At 38.9% G+C, this 21,465-nt stretch overlaps 1 protein-coding gene across 5 annotated transcripts in view; it reads left to right on the top strand.

Moving 5' to 3' along the window:
• snta1 (syntrophin, alpha 1) overlaps positions 1–21,465 on the top strand; it is a 182,085-nt gene that overhangs the window by 9,170 nt on the left and 151,450 nt on the right. For all 5 annotated transcript variants that reach the window (XR_012408302.1, XR_012408301.1, XR_012408300.1 and 2 more), the window contains exon 2: positions 4,630–4,815. Coding sequence is in view for 1 of the 5 variants with exons in the window: in XM_073954782.1 (XP_073810883.1) it covers positions 4,630–4,815 (186 nt within the window). In the remaining 4 variants the exon portion in view is untranslated. The remainder of the gene's footprint in view (positions 1–4,629; positions 4,816–21,465) is intronic.

Raw genomic sequence — 21,465 nt, forward strand, 5'->3', positions numbered from 1 at the left:
AAACGAGACCTTCCTATCTTTATCCCCACCTCTCCAGTAGGTGCTGCACTGTAAAAAGCAATTAGTTGCCTTTGCTTTAGAAAAGTGAGTAAACCCATTGCTTTTAAAGCCATTAGTCGACTTTACTTAAGAAAAGTGAGTAAACCCATTGCTTTTAAAGCCATTAGTCGACTTTACTTAAGAAAAGTGAGTAAACCCATTGCTTTAAAGCGATTAGTCGACGTTACTTAAGAAAAGTGAGTAAACCCATTGCTTTTAAAGTGATTAGTCGACTTTACTTAAGAAAAGTGAGTAAACCCATTGCTTTTAAAGCCATTAGTCGACTTTACTTAAGAAAAGTGAGTAAACCCATTGCTTTTAAAGCCATTAGTCGACTTTACTTAAGAAAAGTGAGTAAACCCATTGCTTTAAAGCGATTAGTCGACGTTACTTAAGAAAAGTGAGTAAACCCATTGCTTTTAAAGTGATTAGTCGACTTTACTTAAGAAAAGTGAGTAAACTCATTGCTTTTAAAGCGATTAGTCGACGTTACTTAAGAAAAGTGAGTAAACCCATTGCTTTTAAAGTGATTAGTCGACTTTACTTAAGAAAAGTGAGTAAACCCATTGCTTTTAAAGCCATTAGTCGACGTTACTTAAGAAAAGTGAGTAAACCCATTGCTTTTAAAGCGATTAGTCGACTTTACTTAAGAAAAGTGAGTAAACCCATTGCTTTTAAAGCGATTAGTCGACTTTACTTAAGAAAAGTGAGTAAACCCATTGCTTTTAAAGCCATTAGTCGACGTTACTTAAGAAAAGTGAGTAAACCCATTGCTTTTAAAGCGATTAGTCGACTTTACTTAAGAAAAGTGAGTAAACCCATTGCTTTTAAAGCGATTAGTCGACTTTACTTAAGAAAAGTGAGTAAACCCATTGCTTTTAAAGTGATTAGTCGACTTTACCTAAGAAAAGTGAGTAAACCCATTGCTTTTAAAGCCATTAGTCGACTTTACTTAAGAAAAGTGAGTAAACCCATTGCTTTTAAAGCCATTAGTCGACTTTACTTAAGAAAAGTGAGTAAACCCATTGCTTTTAAAGCGATCAGTCGACGTTACTTAAGAAAAGTGAGTAAACCCATTGCTTTTAAAGCCATTAGTCGACTTTACTTAAGAAAAGTGAGTAAACCCATTGCTTTTAAAGCCATTAGTCGACTTTACTTAAGAAAAGTGAGTAAACCCATTGCTTTTAAAGTGATTAGTCGACTTTACTTAAGAAAAGTGAGTAAACCCATTGCTTTTAAATTAATTAGTCGACTTTACTTAAGAAAAGTGAGTAAACCCATTGCTTTTAAAGCCATTAGTCGACGTTACTTAAGAAAAGTGAGTAAACCCATTGCTTTAAAGCGATTAGTCGACGTTACTTAAGAAAAGTGAGTAAACCCATTGCTTTAAAGCGATTAGTCGACGTTACTTAAGAAAAGTGAGTAAACCCATTGCTTTAAAGCGATTAGTCGACGTTACTTAAGAAAAGTGAGTAAACCCATTGCTTTTAAAGCGATTAGTCGACTTTACTTAAGAAAAGTGAGTAAACCCATTGCTTTTAAAGCGATCAGTCGACGTTACTTAAGAAAAGTGAGTAAACCCATTGCTTTTAAAGCGATTAGTCGACTTTACCTAAGAAAAGTGAGTAAACCCATTGCTTTTAAAGCGATCAGTCGACGTTACTTAAGAAAAGTGAGTAAACCCATTGCTTTTAAAGCGATTAGTCGACTTTACCTAAGAAAAGTGAGTAAACCCATTGCTTTTAAAGCCATTAGTCGACTTTACTTAAGAAAAGTGAGTAAACCCATTGCTTTTAAAGCCATTAGTCGACTTTACTTAAGAAAAGTGAGTAAACCCATTGCTTTTAAAGCCATTAGTCGACTTTACTTAAGAAAAGTGAGTAAACCCATTGCTTTTAAAGCCATTAGTCGACGTTACTTAAGAAAAGTGAGTAAACCCATTGCTTTTAAAGCGATTAGTCGACTTTACTTAAGAAAAGTGAGTAAACCCATTGCTTTTAAAGTGATTAGTCGACTTTACTTAAGAAAAGTGAGTAAACCCATTGCTTTAAAGCGATTAGTCGACTTTACTTAAGAAAAGTGAGTAAACCCATTGCTTTTAAAGTGATTAGTCGACTTTACTTAAGAAAAGTGAGTAAACCCATTGCTTTTAAAGCGATTAGTCGACTTTACCTAAGAAAAGTGAGTAAACCCATTGCTTTTAAAGCGATTAGTCGACTTTACTTAAGAAAAGTGAGTAAACCCATTGCTTTTAAAGCGATTAGTCGACTTTACCTAAGAAAAGTGAGTAAACCCATTGCTTTTAAAGCGATTAGTCGACTTTTGCTTTTAAGGCGATTAGTCGACTTTACTTAAAAAAAGTGAGTAAACTCATTGCTTTTAAAGCGATTAGTCGACTTTACTTAAGAAAAGTGAGTAAACCCATTGCTTTTAAAGCGATTAGTCGACTTTACTTAAGAAAAGTGAGTAAACTCATTGCTTTTAAAGCGATTAGTCGACTTTACTTAAGAAAAGTGAGTAAACCCATTGCTTTTAAAGCGATTAGTCGACTTTACTTAAGAAAAGTGAGTAAACCCATTGCTTTAAAGCGATTAGTCGACTTTACTTAAGAAAAGTGAGTAAACCCATTGCTTTTAAAGCGATTAGTCGACTTTACTTAAGAAAAGTGAGTAAACCCATTGCTTTTAAAGCCATTAGTCGACTTTACTTAAGAAAAGTGAGTAAACCCATTGCTTTTAAAGCGATTAGTCGACTTTTGCTTTTAAGGCGATTAGTCGACTTTACTTAAGAAAAGTGAGTAAACTCATTGCTTTTAAAGCGATTAGTCGACTTTACTTAAGAAAAGTGAGTAAACCCATTGCTTTTAAAGCCATTAGTCGACGTTACTTAAGAAAAGTGAGTAAACCTATTGCTTTTAAAGCCATTAGTTGACTTTACTTAAGAAAAGTGAGTAAACCCATTGCTTTAAAGCGATTAGTCGACTTTACTTAAGAAAAGTGAGTAAACCCATTGCTTTAAAGCAATTAGTCGACTTTACTTAAGAAAAGTGAGTAAACCCATTGCTTTTAAAGCGATTAGTCGACTTTACTTAAGAAAAGTGAGTAAACCCATTGCTTTTAAAGCGATCAGTCGATGTTACTTAAGAAAAGTGAGTAAACCCATTGCTTTTAAAGCGATTAGTCGACGTTACTTAAGAAAAGTGAGTAAACCCATTGCTTTTAAAGCGATTAGTCGACGTTACTTAAGAAAAGTGAGTAAACCCATTGCTTTTAAAGCGATTAGTCGACTTTACTTAAGAAAAGTGAGTAAACCCATTGCTTTTAAAGCGATCAGTCGATGTTACTTAAGAAAAGTGAGTAAACCCATTGCTTTTAAAGTGATTAGTCGACTTTACTTAAGAAAAGTGAGTAAACCCATTGCTTTTAAAGCGATTAGTCGACTTTACTTAAGAAAAGTGAGTAAACCCATTGCTTTTAAAGCCATTAGTCGACGTTACTTAAGAAAAGTGAGTAAACCCATTGCTTTTAAAGCGATTAGTCGACTTTACTTAAGAAAAGTGAGTAAACCCATTGCTTTAAAGCGATTAGTCGACTTTACTTAAGAAAGGAGAGTAAACCAATTGCTTTTAAAGCGATTAGTCGACTTTACTTAAGAAAAGTGAGTAAACCCATTGCTTTTAAAGCGATTAGTCGACTTTACTTAAGAAAAGTGAGTAAACCCATTGCTTTTAAAGCCATTAGTCGACGTTACTTAAGAAAAGTGAGTAAACCCATTGCTTTTAAAGTGATTAGTCGACTTTACTTAAGAAAAGTGAGTAAACCCATTGATTTTAAAGCGATCAGTCGACTTTACTTAAGAAAAGTGAGTAAACCCATTGCTTTTAAAGTGATTAGTCGACTTTACTTAAGAAAAGGGATTAAAATATAATAATATAATATGATATAATATATTTAATATAATATAATATAATATAATATAATTATAATATAATATAATATAATATAATATAGTTTATTCAGTAAGATATCTCTTTTTTAAAGTATGATCATTGCATAAATATAAGATAAAATAAAATATAATTTCACTTGGGAAATGTTGTGTTGCAAGAAATACAGGTTTTATTGCAATACTCTAGAACAATAATGCATGTTTCCCCAGTATCGTGCTGCTCTAATGTAAAAACCAGCTGGCTGATTCTCATTTGACGTTTCCCTTCAAACATCATTTACTGCAGAAGATATATGTGTGTCGGTCTGTAGTGGTTGGAGCACACCAAGGCTCAAGGATGAAGGCGATAAAATTTGGATTGGTATTATACAGTGCTGATCATAAATCACACCAAAGAGCACATCAGTCGTCAAGATTTACGGTCGTTGTGTGTTTGGGAGTGTGTGCTAGATTAGTTTACAGAGGCGTTTTGTGTCAGTAATTCGTAGTGAGTCTGTGTTTTGCAATGAACAAAACTGATTTACTAATCACATCACTGGACTTTCCTCACATGACGTGCAAGACAATCACAGCTTTTGCTAATTTTATGTCGATTTATTGCTCACGCTTAGTAAGTAATGCATGTTGTGTGCTGTTTTACAGGTGGGAAGGAGAATAAGATGCCCATCCTGATCTCGAAAATCTTCAAAGGACTGGCAGCGGATCAGACGGAGGCTCTTTACGTTGGAGATGCTATTTTATCGGTGAACGGCAACGATCTCAGAGAAGCAACTCACGATGAAGCTGTTCAGGCCTTGAAGAAAACCGGCAAGGAGGTCATTCTGGAAGGTAAGACTGGTTTTAAAGAGAAGCTGCGTCTGAAATATATTTTAAAGAGCCCCTATTTTGCATTATAAAAGGTCATGTTTTGGTTTTAGGGGTCTCCAACAACAGGCTGATATGTGTGCAAAGTCACTTTCATTGTCTTATAATCTGCATTTATTTTTACCTAATTATCCCAGCGACTCCTATATGAAACGTTCAGTGATTCATTTGTTCCCAAACCCGTCCTTAGCGCGAAGCTAATCTGCGCTGATTGGTCCGATGACCTAGTCTGTTGCGATTGGTCAACTGCGTTCAGCACGAGACAAAGAGAAAAGCCCACCATGGCTATGAAATAGCAGCCAGAGTGTATGTGAGAGCCCAATGCAGGAATGCAATAAAGCAATGCCGTTAAACACCAGCATATACTTTACTCTTAACCCTAACCCCAAGTAATATCAACGACACACATTCAGTATTAATCCACACAGTGGCAAAAGCTGAACTATTTTAAACTTGACCACGCCGCGTGTAGGAATGGCTGATGGTGGACGTAGCAAAAACAAACAGCAGAGGATCTCCAGCTCAGAAACGCACTTAAATCAGTGAAGGAAGAAGCATGTGTCATGTTTTTCACGTGGTTTTGGGCGCAATATGTGAACAGCTCCTTACAGATTTAACCTGAGAAATACAGTGCAAGCACTGATCTATAATAGAACGTGATTACAGGCCCACAGGGTGATTATAATGAGGGTTGGGGCGCCTAGGGCGGCAGAATAGTGAGGGTGGCATCTGCGAACCTCCCAGTCCTCAATTTCATCCGCGACACCCACCCACTCACTCCTGGTCTTCAATTTCATCCGTGAATGGCTCACTTTCTTTTTCAATTTCGGGTTGAGGACGGCGTGATTGCTGTTCACCTAAAGAGCTAGTTCAGCTTGCTCCGGCCCTGATTACAACTTATAACACACAATTAAACACATTTTTTGCAAACTACATAAAACGAGGAAATCTTAATGACACTTGCGTGTTATGATCCGGAGGAAGAAGAAACTGGTCCATATGTACTGTAAAAGTTACAAAGTTCCTGTCAAAGTCTGACAAAGTCCCATAGTCTCTGGTGCTCCTTCAGTAGCAAACAGCCAGCGAATCCTGCGCTGCAGCGTAGTTTATTGGATCAAAATCCTGAAAATGACAGGAGCAAACACAGCTCACGGTTTGCTATACTGTGGTGTTGTTGTGAAAATGAACTTTAACACTCAGCCTCAGCCGAATCTCCATCTGTCAATGATCAACAGGAAAACAGGAAATCTTAATGACACTTGCGTGTTATGATCCGGAGGAAGAAGAAACTGGTCCATATGTACTGTAAAAGTTACTGACAAAGTCCCTGTCAAAGTCTGACAAAGTCCCATAGTCTCTGGTGCTCCTTCAGTAGCAAACAGCCAGTGAATCCTGCGCTGCAGCGTAGTTTATTGGATCAAAAACCTGAAAATGACAGGAGCAAACACAGCTCACGGTTGGTTATACTGTGGTGTTGTTGTGAAAATGAACTTTAACACTCAGCCTCAGCCAAATCTCCATCTGTCAATGATCGTCATCTTCGCGTCATGATCAGTCCCGTGATCCCCCGTGCCTCTGCTAGTGTGTGGAGGGAAATCGCTTGCACATTTTACCGGAACTGAAACTACATATTTGGTGATGTACCATATGAACATCGATGCGATCAAACAAAAAATACGAACCCGACTTGATTCGTTTATTTGATTCTGAGTCAAACAGTTCACTAAAGAATCAATAGTTTTAAAGGGCACATAGTTTTCCCCTTTTTATGATTTAATATAAGTATTAAGGTTGTTCTGAGTGTGCCAGTTTAGGTTCAGTTCAACACACAGTTCAGATTTTTTTTATTATGATATGTTCAAAAGTGTTGTGTTGTGGGCGTGTACACAGCTTGCTGTTTTTGGGGCGTGTTGCTTCACGTGAAAATTAGTTTTGGCTTCCCGCCCAACGTAAGGGGGCGGAGCCAAGAGCTCCTATGCTCGCACGCACACTGAATAAACTTTGACTGAGGCACCTGAGGCGAGGCAGTGGCGCAGTGGGTAGCACGTTCGCCTCACAGCAAGAAGGTCGCTGGGTCGCTGGTTTGAACCTTGGCTCAGTTGGCGTTTCTGTGTGGAGTTTGCATGTTCTCCCTGCCTTTGCGTGGGTTTCCTCCGGGTGCTCCTGTTTCCCCCACAGTCCAAAGACTTGTGGTACAGGTGAATTGGGTTGGCTACATTGTCCGTAGTGTATGAGAGTGTGTGTGAATGTGTGTGTGGGTGTTTCCCAGAGATGGGTTGCGGCTGGAAGAGTATCCGCTGCGTAAAAACTTGCTGGATAAGTTGGCGGTTCATTCTGCTATGGCGACCCCGGATTAATAAAGGGACTAAGCCGACAAGAAAATCAATGAATGAATGAGGCACCGATGTGCTGCTCGAAGCCGCAACATGGCACACCAGACACTCTCAGTGGTGCGGCAGAAACATGAAGTGTCCCGAATTGTCGCGCTATGCAGGGCCATGCATTCCAGAAATCCAAACACAGGCCTGCACCAGGGCAAAAACAACGGCGCCCAGCCGCCGACCCAAAGTGCTGTCGCGTGCCCAGAACTCTGAAATGCACGGCGCCGCACCACGCAGAGGCGCGCTTCTGGTTTGCGACCTGCAGGCAAGTTTGTTATTTTATTTCCAATGGAGAGACGCGCACATGAGGCAACGCGCTTGCACTTTTCCAGCTGCACCTAGATCACAGGGAGCTTCTGTGTTCGCGAGAAATGCAAACAGCTAAAGTTTAAGGTAGGCGTAATGAAAAGTGCACATGTTTGCAAACCTACTTAAAGTTACAAACAATAATTCCGATTAGATGGATAATGTGGAGAATGTTGATCTTGTGTTGAGCCCAATGAGCCTTACATCTAAAAATAGAGCAAGGGTGTTCCTTTAGTGATATCGCTTTGACTCACACGCTGAAAGTGGTAGACGTGAAACGATAAACTGAGGATATAAAGACGTGCCTGTCAATCAATATTGGTGGGCGGGGGGATCGCACTCCTACCCTTAAGTTGCGTTCGGTCTGAAAACAGCTCTAATTGGCCCTCCGTTTTTATGTTGTTAAATTGGAAAAAAAAGGACTGTGTGTGTTTATATCACCCCAATATGACGGTCTATACACTATATATAAACACTTGTCTGTCCAAACAGCTTGAAAAGTAGATTTTTCACCATAGGCGCCCTTTAAACATGCTGCACTTTTAGATTTAAACCTCAGCTGAATGTTTTCATTCACTTAGAGCTGCATGAAGATCATTCTCAAAAACCCATGATAGGGGCTCTTTAATTTACCTTGTGACTATTTGAAAAGTATGTTGTACTTAAGGTGCATCCAAAGTTGAATACTTATGCAGTAATCTAGTATAAATAGTAGCGCTGCACAATATATCGCAAAGTATCGTTATCGTGATAATAGTCGTAATAGATCAATTACTTTTATTTTTATGCATTGGTTGTTTATCTGAGTTTGACTAATCAAATCAGGCCTTACTATCTTTAGCTCCGCCTCCCCAGTAGATTCTGTTCTGCTATTGGTTGGAGCCCAAAGGTGAACGCAGAGCTGAAAATAAACACGAATATTGGGAAAATGATAACAGCCAATCAGAGTCAGAATATGTGCTGAGGTTTTTTTATAGTGTTAATGATTTAGGGCCCTATCATACACCTGGTGCAATAAGACGCAAGATGTGTTTGGCGCGATTTGTTGCTATTTTCAGACCAGCACAACCTTAATTTTCACGTTTTGTGCCACGTTGCCATTCTTTCATTTTCTTATCGGCTTAGTCCCTTTTTAATGTGGGGTCGCCACAGCGGTATGAACCGGCAACTTATCAGCACGTTTTTTTAAGCATCGGATGCCCATTTGAGCTGCAACCCATCTCTGGGAAACATCCTTACAAACTCATACATTTACTTATTATTCAAACTTATTATTTGTTGTTCCTAAAACTTGGATAGGCGACAAGAGTTTTGTCAGGTAGCGTAAATATTATTTATATTCACAAAAATATACACAAATATAATTAATAAATATGACGTTTCATTTTAGATGTGATTAATTGCGAATAATCGCTTGGCAGGAAAACAAAACAATAAAACAAAGCGTATTAAGAATATTCTGAAAATCATGGGCATCTCTCTCTTGTTATTATTTCAGTGCTAAAACACCTTTAGTAGTAAATAATGGTCAGAAATAAAATGACAGGACAGACACTGATCTCATCATAATTACAAATTCAAAACTGGTAATCGAGATCTTAAAAGACCTGAGAGCAGCATTACATGCAAACAGCGTCCGCTCCTGCATCACTGCCTCTAAGAGCTTCTTAAAGAGGATAAAACGCTGATATGGCATTAATGGCATTATGGGTCTCTCTCACGCACACACACTCTCTCTCACGCACACACACACACACACTCATAAAAACTATACAGCCCATCTTCCATTATGCACTCCATCAAGCCTTTTAAAGATGTGCATCGCTGTAATTATCATTCACTGATACACTCGTCCTCTATTTCAGCAGCAAACATTATTGAGGTCTCACGGCTTCCCAGATGAACACTTGATGTCAAAAGGCTGCTGACCTCTGCAGGAACAGCATGATGAGCTAAAATGGGAAAGTTTTATAGGGTTTGAAGGTCTTGAATACTTTAATCTTTAGCGTGCTGACAGACAGGCCTTCACTTACACTGAATTAACTCCCTCGCTCTCACTTTGAGCCAAAAACTGAAGCTCTTTATTTGGTCAATGACACACAAAAGGTTGTGCTGCGTGATATATAGACTGATTGGAGAACTGCATCGAGTACACTGTAGCTAATTAAGAGGTGGCTCAGCGGTAAGCACTGTGGCCTCACAGCAAGAAAGTCGCTGGTTTGAGTCCTGGCTGGGCCAGTTGGCATTACAGTGTGGAGTTTGCATGTTCTCCCCGTGTTGGTGTGGGTTTCCTCCGGGTGGTTTTCCCCACAGTCCAAACTCATGCGCTATAGGGGAACTGATGAACTAAATCGACTGTAGTGTAGGAGTGTGTGTGTGAATGAGTGTGCATGGGTTTCCCAGTGATGGGTTGTGGCTGGAAGGGCATCCACTGTGTAAAATTTTTTGCAGTGTACTAGTATCTTGAAAAATATCTAATGAAATATTATGTACTGTCATCATAGCAAAGATAAAAGAAATCAGTTATTAGAAATGAGCTATTAAATCTGTTTAAACTGTGTTTTAAGCATCTTTACTGTAGGAAAAAAAGTCCTTCAGTCAAGAGCAGCGAGTGGATTTTGTCCTTTTGTTGTTTGATTAATAATAAAAACAGCAGCAGGGATATCGCACGCTGTCACTTTAAGAATAGTGCGGCTCTGATGTGGTTTCTCTTTCACGTGTCCTTTGATTCTCAACTTGTTTGTTTATTACACAAATGAGGATTAATATGAATAATCACTAAACACCGCGCATGTATTTGACCATTAAAGCGCTCGCGTTAGGATGGCGTTAGATGTGCGTGTGCTCTGCTGTTTGAGGCTAAGCGCGGACCGCGCTCACACAGACACACACAAACACACACACAATACCTGTCTGAGGCTAAGCGCAGCGCGCACACACACAACAGTACGTGTTCTTTCGCACTTTTAAAAATATGAATGATGTTACGTTACATGACAGCACATCTTTCAGTCACTTTCACGTGGAACTGGAAAGGAGGCAGTATATGATGGAATAATCGTTCATCTCGATTAATGGTTTTTCATAATCGTTATGAGCCGTAATCGAAATCGAAACTGGATTTTTGATTAATTGCACAGCCCTACAATACAGGGAACAAAGGCAAACAATTAGTCAATATACAGAAGTGGTTGCATTAAATATTATCTTATCTTCGTGCTCAGCCAAAACACATTACCTGGGAACAAGTAATAGATTCAAAAGACCAAAGTCGGTAAATATTTTGTTAGATATAGACAACAAGATGATTTAAATACCATGTTAAACAAATATAGTGAGATTAGATCCAGCGGGAGATCCTTGATGAGCAGTCCGACGAGCACAGCTCTCATCTGGGTAGATATGCTGCAGCGCTTGCCAGTGTGTGTGTGTGTGAGTGCTCATGTGATGTGCGTTTTCAGTGGTTTGTTGTAGATGGAGAGCTGTTCAGAAACACTAGTGTGGACGCGAATCGTTTTCATTCTTAAACGCCGTTTTAAAACAAAATAATAGTATATAATACTTAAAACTAAATAAATAATAAAGATAATGATAAATTAATATACTCCTTCAGTTAAATTCAGCTCGGCAGATAACCACAGCGTCAAGTACATAAACACAGTGGCGCAACAACACATTACTGAGGGGTATGCGAGGTCTGACTAAATGTTATGGGCAAACTTTTTTTCAGTGGCGTAGCGGACGGGCCCGCAGGGCACGCACCGCGGGGGGGGCCCCGTTTGATTAGGGGGCCCCGCGTCGTCGCGATTTTCAATAAACTGTTGGGAACAACTGTGGTCGGAACCAAAGTTCACAGGTCTGTGTTCTCTGAACACCTCTAAAGCGGTGGACTACTTCATTCTGATTGCTTGCCGCCAATGTTGCCAACTTAGCGACTTTGTCACTAGATTTAGCGACTTTTCAGACCCCCTAGCGACAAATCTAGCGACTTTTTTGTGTGTTATTGGAGATTTTTTTTAGACTGTCATTTGTCCATACTGTACCGTCCCTACTCTTCCCAACGAGCTGTGTGTGATGCCGCCGGCCCCTCCCCCGCCTCACAGCACTGACAGGCGGCCCAGTCAGTCCTCGTACAGCAGCCTCTCCCACCTGCAGCCCGAGAGCAGATCACCCCTCTGCGTACCGACGACAAATGATTTAGCACAGGCAGTGTGAAGGTATTTCCCTTGTACAGTCTAACCGATCTACTTCTACTTTATTTTAACAATTTATTTGGACCGTTTATTCTTTTCTTGTTCACAATCACAGATATTTTAGTGACAGTTTCTGAACTTGTCTGAGTTTATTTCAAATGAGAGATTACTGCACATTCACTAACGTTACACATCTATAATGATATACTGTATTCAAACAGCAATAAATTTAGTTAAATAAACATGCTTATATAAAGTGTAGTGCAATTCTAAATACCTCTTTATTAACCATAGGCTGTTAAACAGAAACGGTAGAACGTGATGACGTCAGTGATATGCAAATTGACGTATGACGTATTCCACCCCCCCCCCTTCATCAGGGGGCCTCGTCAGCGATCCCTGCAGGGGGGCCTCCGCATTTTGCGCTAAGCCACTGCTTTTTTTGTAACTAAATTGAAATAATTTTGAGCAAAAAACTTTACCAAAAGACCTGATGTATCATTATGATACATAATAAATGTATAAAAACATCTATATGGGAAAAAATAGATCTTGATATAAGGATTAATGAACATCTCAGTTCCAAAAAAATATATGAATATGAAAATATGAATATTCTGACTCTTTGTTCATGTGTCAGTTTTAACAAGAGTTAAATTGTTTTATTAAAGAGTTAAGAATCATTATAATCAAGTATATAAAATGTGTAAAGGGGAATTTCTAATCCAAATATTATTTTCTATGTTATCTGAAATTTTTTGAGGTCTGTACTTACTTGAACATAATTTTAGATCTCTCTTTTGGCAAATTAATTAATCAGTAACAAATAATAATAAATAAAGAACAAGTTTATTTGGAAAAAAATAAAAAATCTAAACATTTACATCTACTGTACATGAACACTTTACACTTGGCTGAGTGACTGCATGTTATTGTGTTAAATGATTTTGAATTAAAACTTGTGCGCCAACTAACGCAACTTATAGTAAAAATAAATTAATAAAATACAATATTATAGTACAAAATGCAAAATAAAAAAATTTAACAAAATGCATTTATTTATTTTTATTAATTGAAACTTTTAATAAGGATAATTTCAAAAATAGTTTTGGCACAATGGCGCCCCCCATGTGTGGCGCCCCTATGCGCTGCATATACTGCATACCTCCTTTTTGCGCCCCTGCATAAAGTGTGTTTAATTAACCATTTTACACACAGTATAGCTTAAAAAAATTAATAATAATAAAAGATAAAATACATTTAAAGGGCACCTAGGTTACCCCTTTTTTCAGATTTAATATAAGTCTTTTGCGTCTCTAGAATGTGTATATAAAGTTTCAGATCAAAATACCCATCAGATTTTTCATTATACCTTTTACAAGATGCTGTTTTATACTGATTACCAGCAGGGAGTGGTTTTGTCGTACTGCGCCTTTAAGCTTTTCCTTTCCCGCCCACTGTTTCTACATGCCTCCTCCCTCAGCTGCGTCAGACAACAGACAGACAAAGGAAGGAGGTTTCACGTAGCGTTTGTGAGATACTACAGTAAGAACTAACCTTTACTAATCAGTATTGTGAAGTTGCATTGATGAGTCACACACAATATCGTTACAAATTTAACGCGCGCACACACACACACACACACACACACACACACACCGCAGATGATACACACACACACACACGCAGGCAGGCAGACAGGCAGAGCGCGCTTAGCCTAGTTAAGGCTAACCTCAAGTACTGTGTGGATATCTGTTATGCTAATGTACAAAATAAACCTGATTTAACTTCCACAAACCGGGATTGAAGCGTCTTCTTTTATAATTGTTCGGACACGCGGCTGTGCTGATGAAGTAAAGCTGAAGTAAAACGCTGTAATTAATTACACACATACTCTGTTTTAAAACACTGTAAACATGTGAAACTCACTCTTAATCACATTTGATGATGATTGCTGATCCTAGCGAACAGAACAGAGCTTTTATTCCCGGTTGCTTTGCGTATGTCTGTCTGGTCTTGTTGACATATACGGGTGACTACCGGAACATGTTAATGCGCGCAGCTGTCAATCAATTCGGTGGGCGGGGGGATCGCACACCTACGTAATGGTGCGATCGATTTGAAAACAGCTCCAATTGGCCGACCCTTTTTTTTGTAGTTAAATTGAAAAAAAGGACTGGGTGTGTTCATATCACCCCAGTATGACGGTCTATACACTATACCAACACACACATCTGTCCAAACAGCTTGAAAAGTAGATTTTTTACCATAGGTGCCCTTTAAGTAATTAATCATAGTGACATATCAAGTAAGTCATCTTTATCATTAATTAGAACAATTCGCTGTAAAAGAAAACCAAAGTCAAAACACCAAACGTTGTGTTTTGTATTTGAGTGTAGTGTATTTTCTCCTGTGACGTTTGAATCTTTGTGACCTTCATATTCATTGATGATTAAATTCGTTGTTCACCAAAAGAAAGACGTCAGTTGTGAATTTCTGTCCTTTAACTGCATTATGTATTTGCAAAATCACTGTTAAACATCTGTTAATACGTCCCCCGCACTTTTAGAGACAGATCATTTAGAAACAGGTGATAAGGAATGTAAACCTTTGGATTTCATACAGCTGCCCCCCCCACTTTTAAAATGTCCACTACACCCCCACATCTGTGTGTTTGTAGCGAACTGTAAACTCGACATCAGCCTGATCTACAGACCAAAGTAAAGCAAATCCTTCTGATTCCTGATGTTAACAGCGTGTCCAAACAGGACGGGACACGACACGTTTACGATGTCAAATCAGTCTTGTGTTGCACACTGGAAGAGAAAATGCTGCATGATAAGACAAAACCCTCATTGTTGGCCTCTAAAGTTAATACTTCTATTCTGAAAGGATGCAATTAGTTGGGCAAAAGTCACAGTAAAGACTCAAATTCAAATAAACAACATCTTTAAAAACACAAAACAGGTTGTGTATATGCAAAAAAATCTATTTTTATTTTTATTTTTTCAGAATTCAGAAGCTTTATAGTAAAATATAAAGCAGCACAACGGTTTTCAGCATTGATAATAATCAGAAATGTTTCTTAATCGCATATACAATTGAGCTTATTTAAAATGAGCTAAAAAAAATCACAATTATTGAGTTTTTTTGGGACAACTTAATTGTTTTATGTTCACTCTACTTACATTTGTAAAAGCAATTAAGGTAATTACAAAGCATAATCAGAAAATGCGCTTAATACGCAAAAAATGCTTTAAAACACAGTTGTGTGGCAGCAGTATGTGAATATAACCAGCTTTTAATGATACAAATTAATTAAGTCTATTTTTTTTATTATCACAGTTCAGTCTGCAGAAACACTTTGATTGACATTCTCCCTTCCCATCAGAGAAGGAAAGCCCAGCTCACTAGTGACCATCTGTCCATCATTAGCATAGGACGGCCACTTTATTAGGTACACCTGACTAGTACTGTGTTGGACCCCCTTTTGCCTTCAGATCTGCTTTAATCCTTCATGGCAGAGATTCAACAAGGTGCTGGAAATATTCCTCAGAGATTTTGCTCCATATTGACATGATAGCATCACGAAGTTGCTGCAGATTTGTCGACTGCACATCCATAATGCCAATCTCCCGTTCCACCACATCCCAAAGCTGCTCTATTGGATTGAGCTCTGGTGACTGTTGAGGCCATTTGAGTACAGTGAACTCATTGTCATGTTCAAGAAACCAGTCTGAGATGATTCACGCTTTATGACATGGTGTGTTATCCTGCTGGAAGTAGCCATCAGAAGATGGAGACACTGTGCTCATAAAGGGATGCACATGGTCAGCAGCAATACTCAGGTAGGCTGTGGCGTTGATGCTCATTTGGTACTAATGAACCCAAAGTGTGTCAAGAAAATCTCCCCCACACCATTACACCACCACCAGCCTGAACCGCTGATACAAGGCAGGATGGATCCATGCTTTCATGTTGCTGACGCCAAATTCTGACCCGACCATCCGAATGTGTGAGCAGAAATGGAGACTCATCAGAGCAGGCAACGCTTCTCCAATCTTCTATTGTCCAGTTTTGGTGAGTCTGTGTGAATTGTAGCCTCAGTTTCCTGTTCTTAGCTGACAGGAGCGGCACCCGGTGTGGTCTTCTGCTGCTGTAGCCCATCCGCCTCAAGGTTGGACGTGTTGTGTGTTCAGAGATGCTCTTCTGCAGACCTCGGTTGTATCGAGTGCTTATTTGAGTTACTGTTGCCTTTCTATCAGCTGGAACCAGTCTGGCCATTCTCCTCTGACCTCTGGCATCAGCAAGGTATTTGCGCCCACAGAACTGCCGCTCACTGGATATTTCCTCTTTGTCAGGCCATTCTCTGTAAACATCAGAGATAGTTGTGCATGAAAACCCCAGTAGATCAGCAGTTTCTGAAATACTCAGACCAGCCCATCTGGCATCAACAACCATGCCACGTACAAAGTAAATCCCCTTTTTTTGTCCATTCTGATGCTTAGTTTGAACAGTAGCAGATCGTCTTGACCATGTCTACATGCCATAATGCATTGAGTTGCTGCCATGTGATTGGCTGATTAGAAATTTTCTTTAACAAGCAGTTGGACAGGTGTACCTAATAAAGTGGCCGGTAAGTGTAAGTAGTTGTTTTTGAATCTGCCACTATGATGACACACAGGCATTTGTAGCTCCGCCCTCTTCTGAAAAGAGCACAATCCCATTTGAATTTAAAGTGAACAAAACTCCACAATTAGATCTAAACCTAAAAGGGTCGGTTTCAGAGAGTTATAAAACATTCAATTAATTTTATTAGATTTTTTTAAATGTTCAAAAAATAAAATAAAATTTTAATGTCATTAACTCTTTATATACAGAGTGGAACTCTATATTTACTGTAATAGTATGTGATGCAGAGCACAATAGTACACACAAATACAGAAGATTGCATATTTAATATAATTTTTGCAAATAAAATATGATGCAAATTGAAATATGAGATGCAAGATACACTTTGCAGATCATCCAAGTATTCAATGCATGCCTAATATTCACAAACTGTATACAGTATAGGGTAAAAATAGTGTGCTATTCTGAAGAGAGACCCCGCCCTGCTGCTCTCCTGAGACTGGCTTCATTCCAGTCAAGATCTTTTTGTGGCCAAATTGAATATTTGCACTCAACTAAATTAAAATCATAAGCGCCTCCAGCTGTTTTTATGGCTTCCAGTCATGCAGCAGAACTTAAACTGTATTTCAAGGATGATGAACTTAATTCTGGAAATCTTTTCTCTCTTTTCACCGCATGATGATGTTGAGACTAAACTTGAAGTATGACAAAAAGCATGTTTCATTTATTGCTTTATGTATATTCTAAATGCCAAATAAATACTTTTAAATAGCAGTAGCAAAGTCTCAGCAACTTCCAGTTCACGCAGACTCGGTCACGAAACACCAGAACACATTATTAGAGATGTTGACAGTGTGTCCCACGCTGCTATAAACACTAATAGGACACATCCATTTAGCTCAAAGGGGAAATTGGTTTAAAAAGAAATTTTAAAGCTACGTAACGGTAGTTAGATACTTGCGTGAATTCCAGCGTGTAGACTGGATGTCTGTACCGGCCAGTACAACGTGATGCCTTTGAGCTTTCAGCATTAATTCATGAGAAAGACTTTCCAGACAGCCAATCAGCGCGCTCTATTGTGAACTTCATTAATATGCATGATAGCTTCTAGAGGTGTGAACCTATACTGGTCTGATGGTTCAGTTCAGTTACGATTATCATGCCATCGATTCGGTTCAATTCGACATCACGGTGCATTGACGATGCTTTCCATACACAGTGTTATATTTTGGGGTGAGGCTAAAACAAGCTGTATTAACACACAGACACACAGCACCACACTGTCTTTCATTCACACACATACACAAACATAGGCCCCGTTTACACTAATGCGTTTTCGTTTTACAATGCAGAGTTTTGCTACGGTTACACCATCCGTCCACACTACGCCGGAGTTCTCGAGCGCCGAAAACGGAGCGTTTTGAAAACGCTGGAGAGGCCGTTTTCATTCTGAAACGCTGCTGCTCCGTCTCAGTGTGGATGGGGAAAAACGGAGACATCTGAAAACGGAGGCGGGGCTGCTGAGATTAGCTTCCTGATTGGGGCTTTTGTGTCATTGTGTATCCTTCCCTTATTCGTCAAGCCCCTATCACATGACTATAACACATGGCTTTGACGCTAACGGAAGACAGCACTGTAAACAACAACATGGGCACAGAAATGGGAGCGTTGTGTCCACTATTGTCTGTTTTAGGCGCCAATGTGCAGTTATTCATTACGTTTAGTAACAACTCGACCTCGTCGTGTGTCCACAAAAATACCTCTCTTGCTTTCTTTGCCATCGTGTTTAATGTTCAAACGGCGTTTGTTGACTAACAATAACCAAATGCCGAGCGAGACGCATGCTTTCTGTTTATACTAGAACACACATGCCCTGAGTGCGCGAATGGTCACGTGATATTCGTTTTTGGTGGCGTAGTGTGGACAGAGATATGTTCAGAGACGCTAGGTAAAACGATGTGGACGCGGATTGTTTTTGATCTAAAACGCCGTTTTAAAACTAAAACACACTAGTGTAAACGGGGCCATAGACAGCACCAAATGATAATAAACAAACAAACACACACACACACTTAAGTTTTTTAAAAAAAAATGAAAAAAAGAAGCAGTTTTCCGACGGTCCCTTACTGAAAACTCCGCTCATTGCGTTCTCTCCCAGCTAAACGCATATTGCGAGGGCTTAAACGAAGCAGTGCTCGTAATGTTGAGCAAAAAAAAAAAGAAAAGAAAAGGACTGTAAAACATAACCATCTTTGTCTTTTTGTAGGAAACACACTTTAGATCTTTTTAGGGTAAGAGGTTTTTGAGTTATTGCCGTCTATAACTGAATGTGTCAGGAATATCGAAAACAAAACCAACTTAACCCCGCTTATTTCTGGCGCCCCCCTGGATGTACAGTGCCCTTGTCGACAAACGACAAGCGACAGACCGGAAGTCATTCATATCCAATGGAGAGCAGTCCGGGAGCTGCGTGGAGTTCCGATCATCTCCGTATGCGGAAAATTCGGATCCGAATTGAGCTGCGGATCCGTTGAACTCCTGCAACTAGACCGTATGCGACCTGCGGACCGTATATGATGTATTCCAGTGTTGTCCAAGCAGATCTGTGCGCGCGAGATGAGAATTAGCAGTTTATTTGGTTATTTTTTAAATTATAAAAAGTCTATATTAAAAAAACTTTTCTGTTCGTAAATGTTAGTAAGAAAGAATGAACTTAAACACTAAAACCTGAACCACACTGTTCCAGTTACTATGACCATTTATGTGAAGCTGCTTTGACACAATCTACATTGTAAAAGCGCTATACAAATAAAGCTGAATTGAATTGAAAGTCTTTCTGTTTTTAATGTTTTCTCCACATTCCCTCCAATATTTTAGCGGTCTATGAGTTTCCAGTATTCATTCATCCATTAAACTATGTAAAAGCACAGAGAATAAAGGCTCTTGCTTTTGCCCTCCTTTATTTCGGACACCAACTTCTCCCCCGTGGTTCACGACAACACTGAAAATACTGTGGGGGCGTATTCAGACAGTTGTGTCCAAATGTCGTGTGCAATGGAAAGGCGGCTTTAGCATTTGCCTATACTGCCTATGCCACGGGTCGGCCCTGAGTTGGCTCCTGACGCCCCATTCACACGGGGCTTCAGCATCAACGCTTGACTGAAGGCGTGTCTGAAGTTGGGGCTATAGTGGGTTATTTATTGAGAAATGTATCTGTATGACATGGGCCTGTTGGTTAGAGCAGTGGTTCTTAAACTGTGGTACGTGTAGCACTAATGGTACGCAGGCTTCCTTCTAGTGGTGCGCAGAGGAATCCAATATGTCATATGTACATGCAACATATATTTCATGCCAATATTTATGAGGTCCAATCAACATTTCCAGGTTTTGTTGAACAGGTTAACACTTTACATTTAAGTTCAGGAGTTTTTTTTGTTGTACTTTTTAAGAACTGTAGCCTACCCTTTTTAATTAACTTTTAAAAGCATGTTTTAATTTAAACGTTGACATTTTATTTATTTTTAATTTTTTTTAGACACAGTACAGTGTTAATGTTCAAACTATTTATAGAGTTTAAAGTGGCTGAAAATAATAATAATTTTCTTATTAATAGTAATTTCAAGAGTTCACCCTTAGCTGATGATTGATAGTAAAGCTAGTTTGGCGTGCTCTCCTGGGAGAGAGCCCTGAGCTTATAAGATCCCCGAGCCCTGGGCTCCCTCCCATTGCAAGGCGAGAGGGGAGTTTGAGCTCAGGTAGATCTCGATGACTCCCCCTCTTGCTTGTTGTAGCTAAGTGTCAGATATGGATGCTGAAGGTGTACTCAGAGTTTAGCTAAAATATTTTGGATTAAGAAGATATTAAGATGAGAAAAGTCTGGTTATTTATAGTGAGTTAAGGATCGTCTGATAGGATAATCAGTTATTAGCTAAAGTTGGAACAGCTGTGAACAATCATAAGCATGTGATCCTCTCGAAAATTTGTTTATAAATAAACTTCACTAACCTGCCACATTTTTAAACTGTCAGAGCTGTAGCTGTTTTACTGGGCCTACTACGCTACTTGATTTCAATACCAGTCTTTATGGTGGTAGTTGGAGGGACAATTTATTTCTGGGGTGGTACTCGATGAAAGAAGTCTGAGAACCACTGGGTTAGAACATTTCTAAAGTGGTTTACTTGTGTCAAATTGAAAAAATAGACTTTTCAAAAATAAATAAATAAATAAATAATAATAAACAAAATCCTACTTAATAATAATAATAATAATAATAATAATGATGTAGGATATTAAGTGAAAAAATTTTTCATTTCCTAATAAATAGCCTACTGTAAATTAAGCCTGCAACCATTAACAATTTACATGATTATATAATATATAATCATAGCTATGTGACTTTATATGGAATATTCTCAATAATATTTGTAAAGGAAACATAAATAGGCCCTATATGTGTAGTTTATATATATATATTTTAATTAATTTGGAATTAATCGAGTGCATGTTTTTACTAAAACTAATATGGGATTTTTTTAAAAATGTGTGTGCGTGTAAAACAATATAATTTGCACAAAAAAATTACGTTTTTATTCTAAATAAGTAGTTAATCCACCCCGTGTAGAGCATCATTATGGGTGTTTTACGTTATAACTAACGTTGTTCAAGCGATGGATCTGCGATAGAGAAACTAGGGGTTTTGGGAAACACTCGTTACTACATCGTTCTTTTCTCAAACGATGCATCGTACTATGATAGTTCAAGACATTGTTTAGGAAGCGCACCCCTGATCAGGACATTCCTAATTTTGCATAATAGGTCCCCCTTGAATATCAGATTTCCTTTTTGAAATGCATTGAGGTATTTTTTTAGAGCAGTGTCCTGATCACTTTTTGGTGACTGCGTAACTTTGCTGCTGTAGTTTGCTTTGGTTTGGTGTGTTTTTTCAAGAACATTTTTGTGTAGGCGACATTCCGGGAACAGCGAGTTTCAGGAGTCACAGCGTATCCAATCAGACGGATTCCTGCCTCTCCCACGGCAACCAGCCTGTGCTGCAGGAAAGTGTTGTGTTTGACGCTGTGTTTGTCCAGTCAGGCAGTAAAATC

This window comes from Danio rerio, chromosome 6 (assembly GCF_049306965.1).
Source record: "Danio rerio strain Tuebingen ecotype United States chromosome 6, GRCz12tu, whole genome shotgun sequence".
Lineage (NCBI taxonomy): Eukaryota > Metazoa > Chordata > Actinopteri > Cypriniformes > Danionidae > Danio > Danio rerio.